The sequence below is a fragment of the Sciurus carolinensis genome, chromosome 1, assembly GCF_902686445.1.
Source record: "Sciurus carolinensis chromosome 1, mSciCar1.2, whole genome shotgun sequence".
Classification (NCBI taxonomy): domain Eukaryota; kingdom Metazoa; phylum Chordata; class Mammalia; order Rodentia; family Sciuridae; genus Sciurus; species Sciurus carolinensis.
This window is the reverse complement of record NC_062213.1, coordinates 129505147-129528978: the sequence shown is the minus strand read 5'-3', so window position 1 is coordinate 129528978 and position 23832 is coordinate 129505147. Positions and strand designations below refer to the sequence as shown.

The 23832-nt window shown below is 35.6% G+C and overlaps 2 protein-coding genes across 2 annotated transcripts in view; one reads left to right on the top strand and one right to left on the bottom strand.

Moving 5' to 3' along the window:
* Positions 1-591: 591 nt before the first annotated feature.
* On the bottom strand, positions 592-23741 carry Tmed5 (transmembrane p24 trafficking protein 5). Its single transcript, XM_047553106.1, has 4 exons — positions 23277-23741; positions 13863-13960; positions 6349-6532; positions 592-5620 (listed from the first exon to the last, which is right to left on the bottom strand). Exons 1-4 carry the CDS (start codon positions 23463-23465, stop codon positions 5402-5404), a joined length of 690 nt encoding a protein of 229 aa, XP_047409062.1. The 5' UTR covers positions 23466-23741; the 3' UTR covers positions 592-5401.
* Ccdc18 (coiled-coil domain containing 18) overlaps positions 23177-23832 on the top strand; it is a 109540-nt gene continuing 108884 nt past the window's right edge. The window contains exon 1 of the mRNA XM_047553010.1: positions 23177-23253. The gene's annotated coding sequence lies outside the window, so the exon portion shown is untranslated. The remainder of the gene's footprint in view (positions 23254-23832) is intronic.

Below are 23832 nucleotides of genomic sequence, written 5' to 3'. Positions count from 1 at the left end.
GAGCTCAACAGCAGCCCCCAACTATTAAAATGTAGTCACTCACGTATTCAAGGACATTTGAGTTGTTTTCAGTTTTTTGCTATTGAAGTCTGATGGAATGGATAAGTCTAGACAGATAGGGAAGTAGGCCCCTGGTGGACTTCCTGACCAGCAGAGCATGAACACGGCTGTAAGTTTTTGCTGAGAAACTTGCAAAAAGGTTTTAAAATCAAGACATACATGACCTGAAGTCTATAAAAAGTTGGGATGAATGTGACTTGAAGTCACAGCCTCTTCAAATACTGGATCAATATATTGATTGGACTAAGGGCTATATAAGTGCCTTGTGGACAGTGACTACCTTGCCCAGAATTGGGCAGGGGGCTGACTTCCTTCAACCTGTAGATCCATATAACCCCCCACACAATACCTATCCACTTTGCTTTGCTTTAAGAAACTCTTATACTTTGGTTTCACCTTCTGCTGTCCATGAATCGCATTCTTTGAATTTGTGAGACAACCCATCTAACACACTCTGTGTTACACTATTACAAATGAAGCTGCTTTGTGTTTAGGTTTCTATTTGAACAACAGTTTTTTTTTTTTGTTTTATTTTTAAGTATCATTTCTTAGGAATAAATGCCCAAGAGTACAAATGCACAGTTACATTTTAAGTGCATTTTAAATTTTATAAGAAACCACCAAGAATATTTTCCAGAGTGGCTCTACTATTTCATATCCAATATGTGAGTGATCCAATTCCTGGTAAAGCAACCCTAAAATGTATCTTTTGAAGTTCTGGTCTTTTTAGCTTTCTCCTACAAACGTCACTACTAATCCTATTAGAATTGAATTCAAGAGTAGAAAGGTTAGATTTAGTCCAACCTCCCATTTGATACTGTATGTATCAATAATCACTTTAAAAAAAATTTTTTTTAGTTGTCAATGGACCTTTCTTTAATTAATTTATTTATTTACACGTGGTGCTGAGAATCGAACCCTGTGCCTCACACATGCCAGGCAAGTGCTCTACCACTGAGCCACAACCCCAGCTCCTCAATAATCACTTTTAAAACATTTGATGATTGTGGCTATTTAAAAACTCTGGGGAATAGTAACTTTGTAAGTGAATTTTTATCAGTATTGGATTATTGATTCTCAATGTTCATTTTACTGCTTCCCCATTTACTTATCAAATATAGAAGACACATTAATACACCTAGGCCTGCTAAAATGGAAAAACTAGTTTTTTAGTTTTTGCTGTTTTTTAAGTTGTCACATTATTAAACTGTTATTCACAGTCAGTGAATAATCTACAGGTCTTTTTCTTTTAGATGTAGGGATCCAGAGTCTGTCCTAATGTGCTCTCTTATACGTAATATTATTCTAGGTCTGAATTTTTGAATCTGTGCCCCTCTCTGGACATAAGTGTACATGGCTCTGTTTTATGATAGAAGGCTTTCACAAGCCCAGACACCTGAAAATGATAGAATGCAGGAACAGAAATGTACCTTAAGGATTTCTATCAGGTTGTGGGGTAAAGTGGCTTGTCTGATGGTATGAAGAAAATGACCAGTAATATACCAAGCTACATCAATCACTGTATTTTATTATATGCAATTCTCCACCTTTCCCCTGGTACTGCGGGTTGAGCCCAGGGCCTCACATGCTATGCAAGTGCCCTATCACTGAGCTGCATCCCCAGCCCTTATATGCTATATTTTAACAAGTTTTAAGATGGATTTAAAATATTTCTACAAATGAAGAAATAGGCTCAAAGGGGTTTGATTTCCCAACATCACCTAGCTAGCAAATGTTCACAGGTAACTATAGAATTCCATATTGTACTGAATAAAAACTAAGACTTCTGAGCCATCTCCAGACCTGAAGAACAAATTCTCTAGTGGTACATGTCTGTAAGCCTAGTGACTAAGGAGGCTGAGGCAGGAGGATCCCAAGTTCAATGCCTCAACAAGTCAGTGACACCCTGTCTCAAAAAATAAATAAATAGGACTGTGGATGTAGCTCAGTGGTAAATCATTCCTGGGTTCAATCCCTAGCACAAACAAAAACCTCCAGAAAATGATGATTTTTGCCTCTTTATATTTTGATGCTCTTTTAGGTACAATTAGGTACAATGCATGTCTAGGCAACAGATAAATATGTACATATATAAATAGAACTCAAACTAGTATGATATAAAGAGATGCAAGAAGCTATGGTTTTCAAAATGGGATTGGAAACCCATTTAACTTAAGATTGACATGAAGGATTTAAGGAGTAGATGGCATTTATAATAATTGGTAGGTAACATTTTCTTTGAAAATAATTTTTATTCAGTTGAAATCCCCCCGACATCTCCACCCAAAAAAATTAAATTTTATTATATATACTCAGTACTTGGGAGTCCATTGTTCATTTAAGATGGCTGTTCACAAATATACAACAATTTGAGCAATACTGTGCATCACACTCCAGATAAAAAAAACATTACATGCTGAATTAATTTCTTTAAAAATTCCAGATAAAGATTTTCATTTGAAAATATACGTAATCACAGGTACTCAGTTTCAGTTAACTTTAAGACATAATATTTCAGAAAGATAAATATACCAGACATGAAATTACATTTCAATTCGTAGTTCATTTCAATACTACTTTCAGTTATTTACTTTCTATATGTTGACATTCAAATGAAAGAATAGCACTTTAATAATGATCCAAATACAAATCAGAATGAACTTTTGGCCTTAAATACTGCAGTATTTTAAGTTTATATAATTAATAAGCAAAGACACAATCAGCTCTTCAGTGATAAACAGCTTATTTGATGTGAGCATAATTTTAATTTAGAAAGTGACATTAGAAAATGGCATGAAACAGATAATATGCCTTCAAAAATGTTAAAGATTTTTGTTCTTCATTTACAAATTTTACTCTTTTGGGTCAATACAGGTAACAAGCTTATTAAATATCACTCTTCACTTTGCATTTATAAAAATATAATTGTCCTTAATAATAGTAAATTCTTTGTTTTCCAAATAAAGACACTATTATATGGTAAGTAGTTACTGAATCATAAGTTTAAAATCAGTGGCGAAATCACAGGTAGAAGATGATGTAATAATTCAGTGTTAGGTAAGAAATTAAGTACAGTATACAGTAATAGCCATATATAAGAGGTAGAATTTTTAATCACAGTTTTATAGAAAAGATGCAGTAGTTATATCTGTACCCTGCTTTATTATTTATAGTACTGTAAGTAGGATTCTCATTATGAATTTAACAGAAAGGGGAAAAAGGAGGACTTTTCATTAAAAATGATCTTACTGGCCTTTGCTCTGCATGTGTCATAGGGGCTTCTCTTAGATACCTGAAGTATCTTTTTGGCCAAATAAGGTAACTAATTATATTTGGCATTTACCTCATTTTTAAAAAGAGAAGGTGGCTCAATGGTAGAGAGCTTGACCAACATGCATGAGGCCCTGGGTTTCGATCCCCAGCACTGATGGAAGGGGGAAAAAAGTCTCTGAATAATTTCTAACTTTCTATTCTTCTAAGGGCCTAAAAAAGGAGGGAAATATATTTTTTCTGTACCACTGAGTGTAAATTATAAATGGAATCACTAATTTTCTGGGTATTTTTATTGCTTATCAAGAATTCCAGCAATATAAATATAACCTGTATATAAATGGGTTCTATGCCCAAATTTGTGTGTGTGTATGTGTGAACCCAGGAGCATTCTACCACTGAGCTACATCCCCAGCCCTTTTTATTTTGTTTTTCATTTTGAGACAGGGTCTCACTAAGTTCTTGAGACTGGCCTCAAACTTGTGAACCTCGTACCTCAGCCTCTTGGGTAGCTGGATAATAGGCGTGCACTACCACATCCAGCTATGCCCCAATTTTTAAGTTGATTGTTTCTAACTCATATTTATCATAATACTATCAATGGGTATAACTTAAAAATTGTTTCATTTATGATGAAGTAAAAATACTAGTACTTGAATAAGACTCTACAGACAAACTAGGATAGTAGATATTTTTTATGTATGTATGGCTTATTTAAATATTATATGTTTAAAACTTGGGACTCTTTCTAATCCTTACTTCAATGTGAATAAATAAAGTGATCAGAAATGAATGCTCTAATAAAAATTATAGTAAGTGTGTACAACCAGTATTAAATCTTACAGTAGAGCTTATATTTCATAAAATATACCTGAATACTAATAAAAGACAATTCAAAACAGAATAATTGTAGAAAATAAAACCCACAGTCAGTTTCTTCAATTAACTGGAACTTAACCACTAATGATTTATTTTAGTATTGGCATATCATGATGAGTCATCAGATTCCAGATTTTTATTTATTTGCAGTTCCACCTAAGTGAACCTTATTTTGGATCAGATATTCTCAAGTTTACTTCAGTTCTTTTCTATTATTTCTAATAATTTTCAGAACTCAGAAAAGGAGATATTTTATTTACACTAGGCCCAGGTCTTCTTAGCAATATTTCCTTCACAATTGTTGGTAATAATGTATTATCGAAGTCAATAATCATGTTAGAACATAATACTGTCAACAGATAATACAAAAATAAAATTATTTTATCTCACATATAATTTTAAAATTCTATACCTTAGCTAAGGTCTAGACAGAATGCATCCTTAGGGAGGCTGACAACCTTTATCTATATATCTTCACTTTAGAAAACTTTTAATTCTATCTTCATTTCAAAGAGAAAACTTGTCCTAATTATAATGAGAAAGTATGCTTTTGTGGTTTCAAGAATTACCAAAATGTCAACTTCTGGATATAGGCTAAGTATATAAAACTAATACATTTTGTTAATATTTTACACTGAAATATATTTGGTTTTAAAAATTCTAAAAATGTTTATTTCAAAGCTATGCTTCTATTTATCTTTTAGGAGAGATGCATATATAAAGAGAAAAGTTGATATAGTCAATTCATTCTTATATGATATAGTCAAATCATTCTTACATGATTTTACATAACTTACTATATTAAAAAATTTTACAGTTGATTTATAACTGCCACATTTACAAAGAAAGTTGTGGGGAAAAGCAGATTTTTGGTGTTGTATTTAGACTCAGTATTTATGTATTTAATCACTGTGACATGAAAAATTTCTTCAAAATTAGGAAAATGCAATTATTAATATGGCTTCATTCAATTAAACTTGTATTTTACAAAATATTCCTGATATACACTTAAAAACAACTGAATTGATAAGATTATTTGCACAGAAAGTGAAGACTTTCCTTTCACATTAAAATGATACTTGTTTTACACTTAATGATAATACCTGAAAACATTTTGGAAAAGACTACTAATAGTACCAGCTTATTGCATTTTTATGCCTCTTTATCTCAATGTAAGTAATCCGGTGGAGCTTTAAGTTCTGTTTTTCCTCTTATCTTCAAATAGACTCTTCAGCATATAAACCTGAATAGCTGATACCACCACCATGACCACTAAATTAACCATAGACCAGAAATTGACTCTATCAAAATTGCTTTCTTGTATGTTTCGATCACGAGCTTCAAATGCTCTAAGCAGAGTTTGTATATGACCACTTTTGCTTAGTCTGGACTTGATGCTGTTGATGGATTCCTGAAGATAAATAAAATAATTTTACTACAAAGAATATTCAAAAATTTTAAGTTAAAGATGTGCTTTATGCTAGGTTTTTCAATCCAAATACAATTTTAAGACAGATGAGTGCCTGATTTAATTAAGGAACAGTCATTACTTATATTGCATAAAGAAACCTTGTAAGGTTATATAATAGTTCTGATATATTTAAATTGTGTTTATAGCTGTTTTAAAAAGGAACAAAGATACTATGAATTGAAAATAGGTAATATGAAAAATGAGTGGCATTTTATATAAATTATTTTTTTATCCCTTACAACGCAAGAAAAATGATTGTTTTTAAAAAACCAGTTCATTATTATTTACCTGTTACCTAAGACATTGTATGTATATAATATTTTTTTGTTTGAATGTCTAGCCAATATAATATCTAGCAAAATACCCAATGTTTTTATCTCACAAAGTCAAAAGAATAGTGAAATTAGAAAATATCTCATTTTTAGATATGCATATTATACAGTCAAAATAATTATTTATAATCGTGAAATTTTCCAATATCATATTCATAAAACAAGCCTAACAAGATGCATTCTAAGTTGTACATTTTTCTAAAAAATACCTATTTTTATAATATAGTCCTCTTGAGGTAAGTTATTTAAAAAAATCTAAGGGCCATATGAACAAAGTAAATTGAGTTTTAAAATGATGTCAAAATGTTTATGTACTGTATTAAAAATCATACTAACCAGAATGTCTTCCAGTTTCATCTCCAACATATCTGTGCCAGTAATATATTTCTTCCAGTCTTCTTGTTCTTGTGCCTGTTCTCCCATATTATCCAGGATTAATTCAAAGAAAATTACTTTCTCAGAAATAGTGCTGAATGTATTGTCAAAACAGAACATGTAGTCACCAACTTCAGTCTCAACCCTGTATTGAAAAAAAGTGCATGTCTTCAATTATCCATATTTCTACCTAGGAGCAAAGGCAAAACAACTGAAGGTAAAAGAGAAGAAAAAACATAGTTCATAATAATTGAACAGCTTGCTAATAGATTTCCTTAGTATTAAAAGATAATTTATAGTTTTTTTGGGAAAAACCAGCCTGGAAATATATACATTCAAGTACTTGCAACTTAAGACATGCTTGGCATTTACTTGGTAAAACTACCCTATGACAACTACTGATTCAGATGATACATACATATATGGTCTAAAATTCAGTTAGAGTAAATTACAAAGAATCTTTAACAAAATTCAGTATACTTAATGTGTACATTAAATGAATTAATCCTGTCACACATGAAAGTTTTCTTTTTTTTTTTTTTTTTGATTATTAAAGTACACCTGGACATTTAGTGAAAAGATAGAGAAGCAAATGAACTAGCACACAAGTGGTACCATTTTTCTCTCATTAATGGGCTACATTACATTGAGGTGATTCAGTCACTGTCAGCAACAGAACAGAGTTATACATTATTCACACGTACCTCCTCCCCACATGTCAAAATATTTAGTGTCTAGTACTTCTCCTGTTTTCCCATTTGGGCCTGTTTTCCCATTTGCCAAGGCAACGTTGATCCCTCTTCCAACATTATTCTTCACACCACTCATCAAGACATTGTCTTCCAGGCAGATTTTGGGTCCCACCACATTGGCTGCTCCACTTGCCATTTTAAAAGCAAAATGTTTCTCAGGGCAAGCTTTTGAGATACCACATTTATATCTGGGAGGCTTTGTAGAACGTGCAGCTGTGTCCAATGCTGATCTTGCAAAGAGATTTCCTAAACTTGTATCCATTTTTATTTCAAATACTTGAGAAATAAAATGTCAGTAAAAACACTGCCACGGCTACTACCAACTTTGCAGCACCTGCTACCCTCATGTTTAGTTTCTCAGTCTTTGAAACTTTTCATTAAATATGCTCCTTTATTTCACTTTTCTGAGAGTTCGCATTTTCATCCGCCGTGCGCCCGCCTTCCGGCCTCCCTGCGCTCAGTCCCGCCGGAGGCCGATGGGAGCCGCCTCCAGCGCTCGCCTCAGCTTCCTCCGGCACCGAAAGTTTTCTTTATTCTGATGATATTTCTAATAAAGGTTTTGATATGTCTAGCAAGTTTCCTATTTACTCAGATGATCTAACTTCAAATCCTCAGTTGCATTTTATTTATTGTTTTTATTTTTAATTTTTTTGTGGTGCTGGGGATTGAACCCAGGGCCTTGTGTATGTGAGGCAAGCACTTTACAAACTGAACTATATCCCCAGTCCCAGTTGCATTTTATTTTATTTTATGTCATTTAATTTTATTTTACAGTACTGGGGACTGAATCCAGGTCCTCACATGTTAGCCAAACGCTCTATCCCTAGTATCCTAGCTGCATTTTAAACTGCTTATCATATGATTCTATTCACTTTCTCACGGGAGGCTTCAACTGGAATTGGGGGACTTAATCAGTGGGGGCGTGAAGTCAGATCTGCTATGGATTAATATCTCTTATCTTTTTGTGGTCCAGCGTTAGGTTTTGCAGCCCGCAAATATCCTTTATTTCATCATTTTTATTAAACTGGACATTACCTTTTGTCTTAGAATATCTATCTATACATCTTTTTGGTTGACATGCAACATTATAAAAATCATGCTTGAGAAAGGGAGGATCCAAAATATACTTTTTTGTTAAGATCTTCAGTGAAATCCAGATTCATTTGGGGCAAGTGTCATGTATCAAAGGATTCTGAGTGTTTGCTGCAATTAGAAAAGACCTGAAACGGTCAAACTTCCTTCCAGCTTTCCAGATTATGCCCCGCAAATTATACCTTGTAGTAGATAAGCGAGGACCAGGAGGTTCAAGACACCAGAAAGAAATCATAAAAAAAGATTATAAATGAGTTTTGAAGTTTTCTTATTTCCAAGCACTGGTAGAAGACTTAAATTTTTAGAAGGCTTGTATTATTTTCGTTTTTCAAAATATTTATTTATTCATTCATTCATTCATTCATGCATTCATTCATTTATATGTGGTGCTGAGGATCGAACCCAGGGCCTCAAAAGTGCTAGGCAAGTGTTCTACCACTGAGTTACAACCCCAGCCCCACTTTTATTATTTTCTAGAGGCTTCTGAATACATGTGATTCTAACCTTTAAAACTAATTTCCCATCTCTTTATTTCCTATTGCCAATTTCTTCTTTCTTTTATTCCCCCCACCCCCAGTACTGGGGATTGAACCCAGGGATACCCTACAACTGAGCTACATCCCCAGCCCTTTTTATTTTTTTTCTCTTGAGACAGGGTCTTACTAAGTTGTTGAGACTGTCCTTGAACTTGGGATCCTTCTATTTCAGCTTCCAGAGTCACTGGAATTACAGGCATTTGCTGAGGAAAACTTTATATCATAGAAGCCACCATACCTGGGTTCTGTTGTCAACTTACTCATTTTTATTTAAGCAAAACAAATAACTCAGCAATGTAAACAGATTTTATCATATGTACTATAAATAGTAATGGCCAATGCTTGTATATCCCTTCATAATTTACATACTGTTTTCACATATTTTATCTTTTTATATACCTTCATTTTATTTATTTATTTATTTTTATGTGGTGCTGAGGATTGAACCCAGTGCATCATGTGCTAGGCAAGTACTCTACCACTGAGCTACATCCCTAGCCCTATATATTTATCTCTTAATCCTTATCAATGTTTGGAAATAGGCATAATTTGCCTTCTTTAGGTAAGTAAAATGAGGTTAAACAAGTTAAGATACTTGCCTAGGATCAAATAGATGAAGTTTGTTTTTCTGATTTTGAAGTTAATTCATCTTTCTACAGTACAGCTCAGAGCTTGCGTGCATTCTTTGCAATCATCTCAATTGTGGCAAACTTTTGTCTTTTGAGCACTTATTTTACCTTTGGAAGAAGCCTGAGCAAATACTGATGAATACAATAGAGAACAATTTTAAAAGGGAAAAAAAAAAAAAAACCAAAAAAACAAACCACATGATATGAATCATGAATATTAAGTTCCCCAGATGTGGGACATTTCCCTGAGGTAAACTTTCTATCATACTCTGATTTATTCACACTAACAAAATGATATAATTAATAAACAAAAAGTTCTGAAACATTTAAATCATGCATTCTCACTGGGTATGATATTGCTCAGAAAAGGGCAATAAATTCTAGTGGTTAATTATAATGGTTTGTGGCCCTTTAAAGCTCAATCCTATCTGAATTTTATTCTTTAAAATTCAATTCTTCTGGGGCTGAGGAGATAGCTCAATTGGTAGAGTGCTTACCTTGCAAGCACAAGGCCCTGGGTTCGATCCCCAGCACCCAAAAAAAAAAAAAAAAAATTCAATTCTTCTCATTGGGTTTTCCTGGTATCTTACAAGCAGCATGAAATCAAAGAATATACACAAAATCTATGCAGTAACAGTACTATAAAGCAATGACAAATAGTTGTTTTTGGAGGACTTTCAATTGGTTGACTGCTTGATCCTGATATCATACTGCATGCCTCTTTTATTATCCCTGGCTCCCATGCAAATGTTTATGTTTAATCTTTAATGCTTCTCTTGAGAATTAACACAAACAAGTTTATATTTTGTTATTTAATTCTATAGAGGTTATTCAACCCCTCACTATGCCAAATCCTGAAAAAACTTCCAATAACATCTGAACAAATTGTAGTTGAAATTCATTGCCCATATCAAGCAAAAATTGATTTCTGGGGCTGCGGATGTAGCTCAGTGGTAAAGCACTTGCCTAGTATGCACAAGGCCCTAGGTTCAACCCTCAATATGACACACCCAGGTGTGCGTGCGAGCGCACACACGCGCACACACACACACACACCCAAAATAATTTTTAGTAAGATCATTTTAAAAAAAATGTAATTTCCCAATCATTTTACTTTTGCTGAAAAAAAATGTTTTGGATGCTTTTTAAAACTTTGTTGCTATTCTTATGTATTTATATAAAGTGCTTTGCATGTATAATTGATACATTACCATACATAAGCAAATAAATTGCATGAAAAATTACTCAGAAAATAGTTATAAAATTAATTTAGCAAAGTGTTGTGGCACATGCTGTAATCCCAGTGATACCTGAGGCTGAGGCAGAAGGATTACAAGTTCGAGGACTATCTCAGCAACTTAGTAAAACCCTGTCTCAAAATAAAAAAGTTAGCCGGTGTGGTGGTACATGCTTTTAATCTCAGCGACTAAGGAGGCTGAGGCAGGAGGATCGCAAATTGAAGGTTAGCCTTAGCGACTTTGTGGGGCCGCAACTTAACAAGACCTTGCCTCAAAATAAAAAAATTAAGGCTGGGAGTGGTGGCACATGCCCGTAATCCTAGGGGCTCAGGAGGCTGATAAGGAGAACTGCAGTTCAAAGCCAACTTTAGCAACTTAGCAAGGCCCTTAAGCAACTCAGTGAGACTCAGACTCTAAATAAAATATGAAAAAGGACTGGTAATGTGGCTCAGTGGTTAAGTGCCCTGGATTCAATCCCTGGTACCTAAATAAATAAATAAAAGGGCTGAGGATATAGATCAGGTGTAAGACACCTCTGGGTTCAATTCCAAGCACCACACATACACACACACAAAGAAAAAAAAATTTACTCTTAATAGGTTTTTTTTTTCTTTTCTTTTTTTTTTTTTGGGAGCTGAGGATCGAACCCAGGGCCTTGTGCTTACAAGGCAAGCACTCTACCAACTGAGCTATCTCCCCAGCCCCCTAGCTTTTTGTTTTAATTGGATTTTAGTCTTAATTTTATTAACTCAACTTTAGCCATTCTTACCCACTAATAAGAAGAGTAAGCTTTGCACCTACTGTTTTTATATATAAAGTGCAGATATATATATATATAGTACATAAACAGATAAGCAGTATATCTGTGGTATTAAAATTTCATGGCATGTTAATTAGGGAAAAAAAGTCTAAAAAGACTTCAAGTGGGGCAAGAAAGTGCAAATGAAAAGGTTGAGAAACACTGACTCAGATGTATGAGCTTCAGCAGGTATATTAAAAACAAAGATGCCTTAACTTTAGTTGCCTTAACAAAATTAATATAGTTAAAGACAAAAGTTTTGTTTAAATCTACTTTTTAGAAAAGTTTGTTTTTAAGTTTGATGTAGTGATTAAGGGTGACTTGGACTGCCTGGATTTAGATATGGACTTTGCTATTCACTAGGTGGGTATGCTTCAGCAACGTCTTCTATGCCTCATTTTACTCATTAGTAAAATGATATTGTTATTATGTGTCTCTTAGAATTGTGATGGATTAAAAAAACCTAATGCATGAAAAGTACTTAGAATACTGAACTGGCATATCAAAAGAATTCAACAAATGTGAGCTACTGTAAGTGAAAGTTCTATCTCCCAATGGTTTAATTAGAAGTAATTCTATGAAAAAAAGCAATAAAATACTTTTCCCTACTAACAGTTAATTATGATTTGTCACTGAAGGAGACCAGATAATTGGGGAGAAAAAAGACAATTTTTTTTTTATATTCTGAAACTTAAAAGATGAACCACTACTATTCATTTATTAATATTTTATGCAAATATTTTCCCATGTTCTACATAGGTAAATTACCATTAAAAAGCATTTTAAATGAATATCCTAAAAAATTACAGTTGACACTTTTTTCCTTTCATTTATTTAGTGTTTACTGAGTATCAGTTACATGCCAGGCACTTTGGTTAACAAAGACCAACAATTATAATAGTAGCTACTGCTTACAATAGTGCTTTGTGCCAGGGATGTTCTAAGCATCCAATGGTAGAAAGCAAGAGTTTGGGTTCATCCTGTCTCCACCCTGCATGTGCATCCCTGCGACTTATTTAACTTCTCTGACTGTCCTTGTCTGTAAACTTGGAATTGGGAATCAAAAGAATCTATCTTATTGTGGATTGGAAAAATTAATTTAGAAGCATATAACATGCCAATCTTAATTTATGGCAAGATACTCTGTGTTTGTTCTTCCTTTTTCTGTAAATTTAGAGTTTGGTTTTAACACAGTAACAATATTGACTAAAGAAAGTGCAATAGTAAAATAATAGAATAGAATGGAATGAAATAATAGAATGTACCAGTGAAATGTGAAAAGAGGAGTGAAACGTAAGAAGAGAATATGTCAAACTCTGAATTCAAATAAGCAGTTTCTTTTTATATGGTTTCCTATTGGTCAAACTCTATTTTTAAGCCTTCTAATTATCAAAGAAAAAAAAAAGTGAGTTCTGAGTAAAACAAGCAATTTATACACACACACACACACACACACACACATACACACACACTGTTACTTTAAGAAAGAAAACTAAGGATAAAAATGATACTAGGGCTGGGGTTGTGGCTCAGTGGTAGAGTGCTTACCTGGCATGTGTGAGGCACTGGGTTCAGTTCTCAGCACCACATAAAAATAAACAAACAAAATAAAGGTACTGTATCCATCTACAACTAAAATAAAATAAAATAAAAACATGAAAAAAAGGTAACAGCTTGAGAAATCTTAAGACAAACCTGGAACAATAGCTTTTTAAAAAATATATATATATATTTAGTTGTAGGTGGACAGAATACCTTTATTTATTTGTTTTATGTGGTGCTAAGCATCAAACCCAGTGCCTCACATATGCACTCTACCACTGAGCCACAACCCCACCCACAGAGCTTTTTAATTAAAATGAAAAGTCTGTGCTAGCCAGAAAAAATGCTATAGTATATTGAACGTAATACCCAGGAGTACTAATCTAGTTAACCAAAGCAGGAAAAAAAAAATCAGGATCAAAACAAAATGCCTCAACAAAAAGAAAAATGCTAGTTGCAGCTACTGGGGCAGCTGAGGGGAGATCTGAGAACATAAGGGTCAGCCTGGGCAACATTGAGACCCTGTCTCAAAGGGGATCTGGGGGAAGCAAAGCAAGGAAAGGGTAATGGAAGATGTTTTAAGTTTAGAAATGGTCCACTATTGGGCTGGGGTTGTGGCTCAGTGGCAGAACACTTGCCTAGCATGTGTGAAGCACTGGGTGAGATTCTCAGCACCACATATAAATAAAAAAAAAAATAAAGATCCATTAACAACTAAAAATATATTTAAAAAATAAAAAAAAGAGGATGGTCCACTATCAAGGACTATTTAAAATCACATGGAATTATCTAATATTGATATTTAGCACTGGAAATACTAAATTTCTCAGTACTGAAGATAGCTCACTGACATTATTCAGTCAAAAGAACTCAAAGAGATTACTTACGTGTGAACTCCATCTGATTTTCTTTGTTCAAAAACTAAGGTTTTGCCTTCTGGAGAGGCAAGATGGAAATCAATATCTAATCCAGCTCCATCTAAAACCTATAGACAAGCACACAAAAGAAAAATATATATTATAAATTCTGAAAATAAAATATAAAGTAGATCATATGATATAATGATTTTCTGTATAAACCTAGAGGGATAAGAAAGTCACCTAAGATATGGCAGGGCTGACTAGAAGGGAGCTGAAAGTTCATCTAATTCAATTCCATTCATTTTCAGAACTTGTGCTTTCCCCATCCATTTCTGTTGCCATAACCTAAATTTAGGCCTTATAGAGATAACTAAAATAAATCTTCCTAAAACAGTGGCAGCCTCATATAGTGGACAGAAATACAGAGAGCAGTTCAAATGCTGGGATTTTTACTTAAAACTTAGGCAATATTAAGACATTCTAAGCCAGGGGCACATGCCTCCCAACAGCTGGGGAGGCTGAAGTAGGAGGATCACAAGTTCAAGGCGACCCTTGGCCGTTCAGCAAGACTCTGACTCAAAGGGCTGGGGATATAGCTCAGTGGTAAAGCGCCTCAATAATATGAAGAAGCGGGAGGGGAAGGAGGAGAGGGAGGAGATTCTAAATAACTTCTTGAGTCAATTTCCTCTTCAATTAAAAGAAAAATTAGCTACTTAATTCAAGATTTCCATGATCTGACCCCAAATGACTTCTTTTTTCTTTAAAATATTTTTTCTACTATACCCTAGTAATGAACTGGGTATTCTAATCTGGTCAGTTTACAATTGGCCAATGAACACGATCTGTTCCTTTATAACCCCAAAATGCCCTTATGAGGGTAGTGATAGTGATAACAGCAGATAACAACTGTAGTTTCTGCTACACATTGTTTTAAGTGACTTATGTGGATTAATTTATTCCTTACAAAATTCTAAAAGGTAAGTTCTATTATTCTTTTTTCCATAGTTTATTGGTACATCATAATTTGTACAAAGGGATTTGTTGTACATATTTATATTTATTCTTCTTATCATAGGAAAAAAAACCCCAAAACCGAGGCACAAGAAGTAGGCTTTCACAAAGAAGTGGCACAGTCACAATTTGAATTTGGCAATTTGTCTCCATATTAATTATTTGGAGTTGTACTGGGGATTTAACCCAGGGTCTCCTCCATGCTAGGTAAGTGCCTGCTCTACCACTGAGTTATAACCTAGCACATGTGCCCACCCCTCAACACCTTTTATTCTGAGAGAGGGTCTTAAACTAAGTTGTACAGACTGGCCTTGGATCTGCAATTCTCCTGCTTTAGTCTCCCAAATAGGTGGGATTACAGCTATGTGCTAACTCATCTGGCTTCAGAGTAATTTTTTTTTTTTTTTTTGGTACTAGGGATTAAACCCAGAGGTACTTTACCACGGAGTTATATCTCTAGTCCTTTCTATTTTAAGGCAGGGTCTCACTAAATTACCTAGGGTCATAACAAGTTGCTGAGGCTGGCCTTGAATTTGTGATTCTCTTGCCTCAGTCTCCCAAACTGCTGGGATTACAGGTGTGCACCACTGTGCCCCACCCCAGAGTAACCGTTTTGTTTTTTTGTTTTTGCAGTGCTGACGATTGAACCCACGGCCTTGTGCTTGTAAGGCAAGCACTCTACCAAGTTATATCCCCAGCCCCCAGAGTAATTGTTAATAAGTATGTTGTGTTGTCTCTAGTGTTCTTATGGACTCCTGAACAGTTCCTCATCCAACTGTACCCATTTACCAGCTTAAGTCCTCTGAAATGGTCTCTGATTCCCCCCATGTTACCCTCTACCCAGTTCTCTCATATTCTTTCCTGTGTTCCTATAGAAGGCATGCCTATCCTCTTTGACACTTAATCATATATTATCTGGGATGAAAGCATCTTTTTTTTGGTACTGGGGATTGAACTCGAGGGTACCTAACCACTGAGCCACATCTCCAGTCTTTTTTTGTATTTTATTTAGAGACAGGGCCTCACTGAGTTGCTTAGTGCCTCGCTAAGTTGCTGAGGCTGACTTTGAATTCCCCATCCTCCTGCCTCAGCCTACTGAGCTGCTGGGATTATAGGTGTGTGCCACTGTGCCCAGCCAAAGCATCTTTATGATGACTGAAAAATTTTCACATTACTCACTATTTTTATAACTCTAAGGTATTTACTAGTCTTAACAATGTTACTAATGTTTTGATTTTGTTACCAATGCAAATATTTAATAAATCCATCTGTTTTCATCTCATACAAATTAAAATGTCTTAGTGTTTCCTATAGAATCTCTCGTTTTCCTTTCATTTCTCTCCGACTTTTCTCTTCTGTATGTATAGCACTTTTTAAAATGAAAAATTTATCTAATTGGAACACTACAGTCTCTTAAAAAATAACCAACACTCAAGGGCTACTCTTTTTTGTAAATCACACTATTTTTCTTGTTGGTTTTAATGTAATCTTATAAAAGATCATTCTCAGTAAAAACTATTCCGGAACTCTTGTGGTAATAAAACTGGTTTCAAATGGCTGGTGAAATATACATAATTCTTTTTTCTTTAAATCCCAATGAAATGTAGAAGCTACATAATAAAAATAATCCATAAGACACAAGCTGGGGATGTAGCTCAGTGGTAGCACTTGCCTAGCATGTGTGAGACCCTGGATTTAATCCCTAGTACTGCAACAAACAAGCCAAAACAGCCTCAAAACAGCATTTGCAGACTAAGAATAAGTAATTTCTGGAAGATAGTCCACTGAACAAAGTGTATATGTAGCCACCAATATTTATCAATGTCAAAATTCTTAAGCAGATTAGAGAAACACCAGATATTTGTTGAAAATGAGATGCTCTCATTTTCACACTATGGGTTTTTCTTGAGAGTCAAGTTCCCTAAAAATAGTTAACAGACTTAAAAACATGGGTCCTCAGAGAAATCCAAGAATATGCCTTCCATAAAAAATGAAGATGCTGCTGGGCACGGTGATGTATTCCTATAATTCAAGATATTTAGGAGGCTGAGGCAGAAGGATCACAAGTTTGAGGCCAGCCTTGGCAACTTAAGGAATCCCTGTCTGACGATTGAACCCACGATTGAAAGTGGGGGTGGCTGGGGTTGTGGCTCAATGGCAGAGCATTTGACTAGCATGTGTGAAGAAGCACTGGGTTCAATTCTCAGCACCACATAAAAAATAAATAAAGGAAAAAAAAATAAATAAAGGTATTGTGTCCATCTACAGCTAAAAATATACTCCCCCCCCCCCAAAAAAAAAGAAAAAAAAAAAAAGAAAAAAAGGGGCAGCAGGGATGTGGTTCACCAGGAGAGTGCTCCTGGGTTTAATTCCCAACAGCAAATAAAACAATTTTTTTTCTTGTAGTTGAAAACTCTGTAAGGATTATAAGGATGATGATATTTTAATTAAAAGAACAATTATTTTAATTAAAATGAATGAATGAATGAATGAAGAATAATCAAAACTCTCAACCAAGACCTATATGTTTGTATGAGTATGGAAAAAGAGTGGAAGAATTCATATTTAGGAGAATGACAAATATCCATAAGATCATATGTAATTCCTCCTTTCTCCATGAGTGATTATTTTTTCTCTCATTTTTGTACTTTTGACTTGTTCTTAAGAATGTATATTACTTTTTTTTTTTTTGGTTCTGGGTATTGGGGATTGAACTCAGAGGCAGTTAACCACTGAGCCACATCCCTAGCCCTTCTTTGTATTTTATTTAGAGACAGGGTCTTGCTGAATTGCTTAGCACCTTACTAAGTTACTAAGGCTGGCTTTGAACTCTCGATCCTCCTGCCTCAGCCTCCTGAGCTTCTGGGATTACAGGCATGTGCCACCTTGTCCAGCTGGTTGTATATTACTTTTATAATAGGAAGTAAAAAAAAGTTTGTAAAAATAGGGGCTGGAGTTGTGACTCAGTGGGAGAGCACTTGCCTGGCATGTGTGAGGTCCTGGGTTCAATACTCAGCTACACATAAAAATAAATAAAAGATCCATTGACAACTAAAAAAACATTTAAAAAAAAAAGTTCATAAAATAGGAGTTAATGAGCCAGGAAATAAAATGCTCAAAAGCCAATTTTTTTCAAAGCTCAATAAAACAGTCCTATCTAGTTTATACATATACATATAAAATTAGGTATGTATACCTGCAGATAAAATGGAGATAGGACATATTCCAACTGGTATTAGGTATAATATACAAGTAAATTTTTAAAATTAGATGAAATAGACAATTTAATGGAAAAATACTGAAATTTAACATGAGATTCAGAAAATTTAAAAATCTAGTAAAAATAAAAGAAATTTGACATAACTCTTTTCTCTCAAAGAGTGAAAATTTGGTTCACCATTGGTAATATTTTTAAGTACCTATCATGCACTATGTATTATTCTAAGCTGAGGGTGTATTTTCTAGCTAACATTTTTGGAGTGCTTATTAGTTGTCAGACTGACATCATGACTCTTACATGTATTAATATATTTATTTTTCATAATAACTATAGAAAGCAAGTGATTATTGTGGTTATGTGTATAGGGAAACTGGCACAGAGAATTCAATACTTTGTGACCAAAATGATCTTTATCAAAACACAAATCTAATCAGGTTAACCTACTTAAAATTCTTTAATTGCTCCCTAATACTCTCTGGAAAAGATCCATATCCTTAACAAAGATATACTTAACCCATATCCTTAAAAGGCCTTACATGGTCTGGTTACTACTGACTTCTCTAGAATAGTCTTGTGCCACTTTTTCCCGTGCTTTCATTTCATCCAAGGTATCCTGTCTTCTTCCTGAGCTCCTAGGCACAAACTATTCTTCTCACCCATTGTCTTGTTCTACTCACATGCCTGGTAAAAATCTGATTATTTGACAGTTTTTTTAAAAATAATTTTTTAGCTGTAAATTAACACAATACCTTTATTGCATTTATTTATTTTTATGTGGTGCTGAGGATCAAACCCAGTGTCTCACATGTGCTAGGCAAGCACTCTACTACTGAGCTGCAACCCCAGTCCCTATTCTACAGTTCTTTTTTTTTTTTAATATTTTTTTAAATATATATTTTTTAGATTTTGATTAACCTTTATTTTAATTCATTTATTTATATGTGGTGCTGAGAATTGAACCCAGAGCCTCACACATGCTAGGCAAGTGCTCTACCACTGAGCCACAAATCCAGTCCCTCTACTGTTCTTAACTCCACTTCTGGGATGTCCTTCCTCAATTTCCAGATGAAATAAATTCTTCTTATGAATACACTCAGACTAGTGTGCTTGTCTTCATAGTACTTATTATGCTTTTAAATTTATTTGATTAATGTCTGTTCCCATACTTGACTATATGAGGACATGGATTATATTTTTACTAAATTGAATACCTAGCACATAGAATAGTGTTGATTCATATTAAGCACTTAACAATGACTTAAATTTTTAGATAAGTGATCCTTTTTATTCATAAGATATATGTATTGGGATTAAAAAATTTCAAGAATTTATAGTACTATAAAGTGGGGTTGGTCAATTACCAAAAAACTAATCTAAAACCTAAAAGTAAGAAATGATTAAAAATTTTCAGTAAGTGGTGGGTACAGTGGTGCATATGTCTGTAATTCCAGTGACTCTAGAGACTGAGGCAGGAGGACTGCAATTGAGTCTAGACTCAGCAATTAGCAAGACCCTCAGCAATTGAAACAGAACCTGTCTTAAAATTAAAAAAATAAATAAATAAAAGGCTGGGGATGTAGGTCAGTGGTATAGTGCCTGGGGTTCAATCTCCAACACCAAGAAAAAACAAACAGAAAACACCAATATGTAACCAGTAGTACCAAGGATAATGTTGGAATGTCTACTTAATTACACTGTAAAAACTAATGTTAGGGCCCAAAGTAAGTAAAGACCTGAGAAGTGAAGTTTGTCTCTGACCTTCTCTTGTACTCCTATTTCTTGTCCATTTTTCCCTGAAGTAAGCCATACATACTAGAATTCTTTCTATCTAAGGTGGGGCATGGAAACCAGAAGCCCTTTCCCTCATAATTAGCCATAAGACCTAAAATATTTTTCTAATTTCCTCTTATGTTTCTGTGTAAGAGCTGGACATAAAGAAATTTACTTATCTATTCTACTTGATTGTAAACTCCCATTCTAGAAAGAGTCATGCCCCATAGCCAGAAAGAAATACTGCATAAAAGCCAGGAAGAATCAGGACTTGCTGTCCCCCCACCAATCTATTATTATTAGATCATACCTTTTTTGTCCAGTTATATTTCTATATGGCTTTATCAAACCTAAGCATAAAAGTGGATAGTATACTCTGGGTCTTTTGGTATTTAATTTGAAGGCTCCTGTGTTATGTCAAACTATGATCAAATGCCTTTTTCTCCTACTGATCTACCTACTCTCAGTTCATTTCAGGTAACCTTGAGGGGGCAGAGGGGAAATTTCCCCTTGCCCCTATACAAACTGTAAGACAAAAAAATCAGTACTTTGTAGCAATTGAGAAATTAATCATGGAGTTGGAAAATGTAAACAAAGGGTTGAAGATAATTCTCATCCTACAAATCCCTCCAACATTAAGATTACAGATATTAAATGACACATGAACAAATTATTTAGAGTTGGGCACAGTGACTCACACCTGTAATCCCAGAAGCTTGGGAGGCTGAGACAGGAGGATTGCAAGTTTGAGGCCAATCTTAGCAATTTAGCAAAGCCCTATACAACATGTCTCAAAATTAAAAATGGGGGGGCTGGGGAGATAGCTTAGTCAGTAGAGTGCTTGCTTTGCAAGCATGAGGCCCTGGGTTCGATCCCCAGCACCGCCAAAATAAAAAATTTAAAAAAAAAATTAAAATGGGAGGGGAATGTGACTCAGTGGCTAAGCACCCCTGGGTTCAATTCCTGGTTCCCACCCTACCCAAAAAAATTTTGGGGGGGGAAGAATGCTTTGGAGGAATAAACAAGACACTTTAATAGTGACTAATGATGCAAAGTATAAAGCTAAAGCAAACTATGTAACTCCAGAGGTATAAATGTAAAACTAACATTCAGTGAACATTAGCATGTGTCAGGGATTTCTCTGAATATTTATTAACTCTTCTACTCCCCCAAGACTCCGGGAGGTAGTAACTATTATTTCCATTTTGTAAGTCAGAAGTAACTTGTTTAAGATCACGCAAGTTGTAATCAAGAGTCAGGATTCTGAACTCAAGAAGTTAGTAGTTAAAATAGACTTCTTCCCTAATATGTGGGTAAATACTGAGGAGTTTTTGATCAATACATACTGCTTTCTTTATACTAGTTCACTAACACCCAAGTTGATTTCCTTTCCTCTAATTTTGCTTCCCTTAAATCCATCTTTCACAGTGTACCCAGCAATCTGCTTAAATCTTAAATGGCATACAAAACACAGGAAAAGCTACTTAGCATGGCACACAAGGCTATGGTTCATGACCCATGACCCAGCTTTTTGGCCTCTCCAATTTCCTTTTCTGCTTCTCCTACCCTAGAGTTTAGTCTTAAAATCTAATAAAAACTTAGAACTTATAGTGTAATACAAGCTTATCTCTAAATACTCATACTATGCATTTTCAGAACTTTGTGTCTATTCATTTAAAAAAAATTTTTTTAGATGTTGATGGACCTCTATTTTTATTCATTTGTTTATATGTGGTGGTGAGAATCAAACCCACTGCCTCACACATGCTAGGCAAGCGCTCTACGACTGAGCTACAACCCCAGCCCCAATGTATATATTCATTTTGTTCACTTTATTGAAATGTCCCTCATTTCTTGCATTCCTTTCTCATTTAAGCATCTTTCCAGAATTTATTTTCTCCAGGAATCCTCTTCTGAAACCCACAGAAGTGGCCCTCTGCTAATAGCCCTTAACCATACTTTATTGAACTTACCTATTTATGAACCAGTAACCCTTGATTAAGCTCCTTGAGAATAAGGACTCTTACTAACAGATTCCCCAACCCTGCACAATTCTTGGCACATATTAACTGTTCAGCAAACATTCAATTTGTTTTTCCTCCAGGTGCTGGGAATTAAACCCAGGCCCTTGCCCAGGGCATACAAGCACTCTACCACTGACTGACACCCCCACCCCCTTTATGGTTTAACTTTTGAACATTACTGGGAATCAAGAAATGTTAAGTTCTAGCCTTAGTTTTGATAGCTAATTATATGACTTTAGATACTCTACTCAGTGCTTTCCTTAGGCATTCACTGATAAATAATCTAATCTAAAGTTCCTTCAGATAAAATCCTACATAACTTTTTATTTTGCTCTACGTGTAAAAGTATGCAATATTTAAAAAGAAATGCTCTATACCAACTTTAAAAATTAAATTTGATTATGTTATCTGTTAAATTTAAAGATGAAACAGTACTACTTGTAAACATCAAAATAAGCTCTGTGGAGCCAGGTGTGGTAGCACACATCTGTAATCCCTGAGACTCAAGAGGCTGAGTCAGGAGAGAATCCCAGATTCCAGGCTAGCCTCAGCAATTTAGCTAGGCTCTAAGTAACTTAACAAGACCCTTTCTCAAAATAAAAAATAAAAAGGGCTGGGGAGGTAGCTCAGTGGTAAAAGCTCAGTAGCCTCATCCCGCAAAAAATAATAAATAAAAATTTACCCATCACCAGAATGACACAAAAATTAAGGAAATTTCTTATAATGGAGTATTATGCAGTTACTAAAAAGAAAAAAGACATGCAGGAAATGCTGACAATGCTCAATGAAAAGTTATAAAGTTTTAATATACGATTTGACCTCATTTTATTTGAAAAGAATGAATATATAACTGAGACGGAAATGCACCACTAGATAAGGCAATATATAGCTCCTTTCAAGGTATTTCAAAATCGCACTTGGTGATAATCACATGTTCATAATTCCAAAATCCAAAACTGCAGCAAAGACGTGAACATTTATAATTTCCCAATTGGGAGACAGTGGTGGGGATGACTCAAACAAGTGTCATCATTCCGTCCAATGATAAAGAAGAACGTGTATCAGTCTTGTATTGTGAAATTCTCAGTACTGGAGCGTATACTAGCTAGAAAAACGACTGGAGAGTTAAGAAACAAAAGAGTAAAGCCACCGACATCACTAGTTCTGGCCTCTTTCCGACCGGAGGAATGGAAAGGGGGCGGGTAGTCATCAGTTCTAGAGAGGACCAAACTTCTGGGTCCCCAACCCCAACCCCAGCGGGAGCCTCGCCTCGCGCGCCTGCGCGGAGGGGGCGGGCTTCCCCAGGAGCCCTCGCCCCTTCACCTCCTTGGCGGTCCGCAAGTTCGTGAGCTGGTGAGGCGACAACGCGGTGCAGCAGGGCTAAAGGAAAGAGGTTGGCTCACTCGCCACACTTACTTGGTACTCGATCTCCAGCGAGGCCTTCAGGGGCATGGGCTGGTAGAAACACTCCTTCTGGCCGGCCGGAAGGGTGAAGGTGAAGTCGCTGTCTAACGAGGGCGTGAAGCCCGCCGCCCCCGGCAGCAGCACTGGGAGCAGAGAAGCCAGGAGAAGCACGGGGAAGGGCAGCCAGATCTTGTCGCCCATCCCTGCTGGGGCAAGCTTGGGCTGAAAGTGGCGTGGGAGGTGTGGATACTGGCGCCTTGGCTTCGTTTTTCCTCCCTGGACTCCGCGTGGCAGGGAGATCCTGAGCACGAAAAAAGTTAAGGTAGCGGCCGCGGCGGCGGCAAACGCTCTAAGAGGGAAGCGCTGTCCTCCAAAGGGTAGGGACTGAGGGCGGGGCTAGCAGTTCCTTTCCGCACCCCCTCAGTCTAACCCTCCTCACGCCCAGCGTCAGTGCCGTCAGCCTCACACCCAAACTGCCGCAGGTTCCCATGGCTTCTCCAAAACCAATGGGCGCCGTGGCTGCAATTGTGGGAAATGTAGTGTCGGGAGAGCGCGGAGAGCGCGGGGA

Excerpts from the sequence above, each read along its gene's own strand:
- Tmed5 (XM_047553106.1), bottom strand. The coding sequence starts at position 23,465 with ATGGGCGACAAGATCTGGCTGCCCTTCCCCGTGCTTCTCCTGGCTTCT. Across the intron at positions 13,961-23,276 it reads CGCTGGAGATCGAGTACCAA|GTTTTAGATGGAGCTGGATT; the intron begins GTAAGTGTGGCG and ends GCTTGTCTATAG. Across the intron at positions 6,533-13,862 it reads AAATCAGATGGAGTTCACAC|GGTTGAGACTGAAGTTGGTG; the intron begins GTAAGTAATCTC and ends TTTTCAATACAG.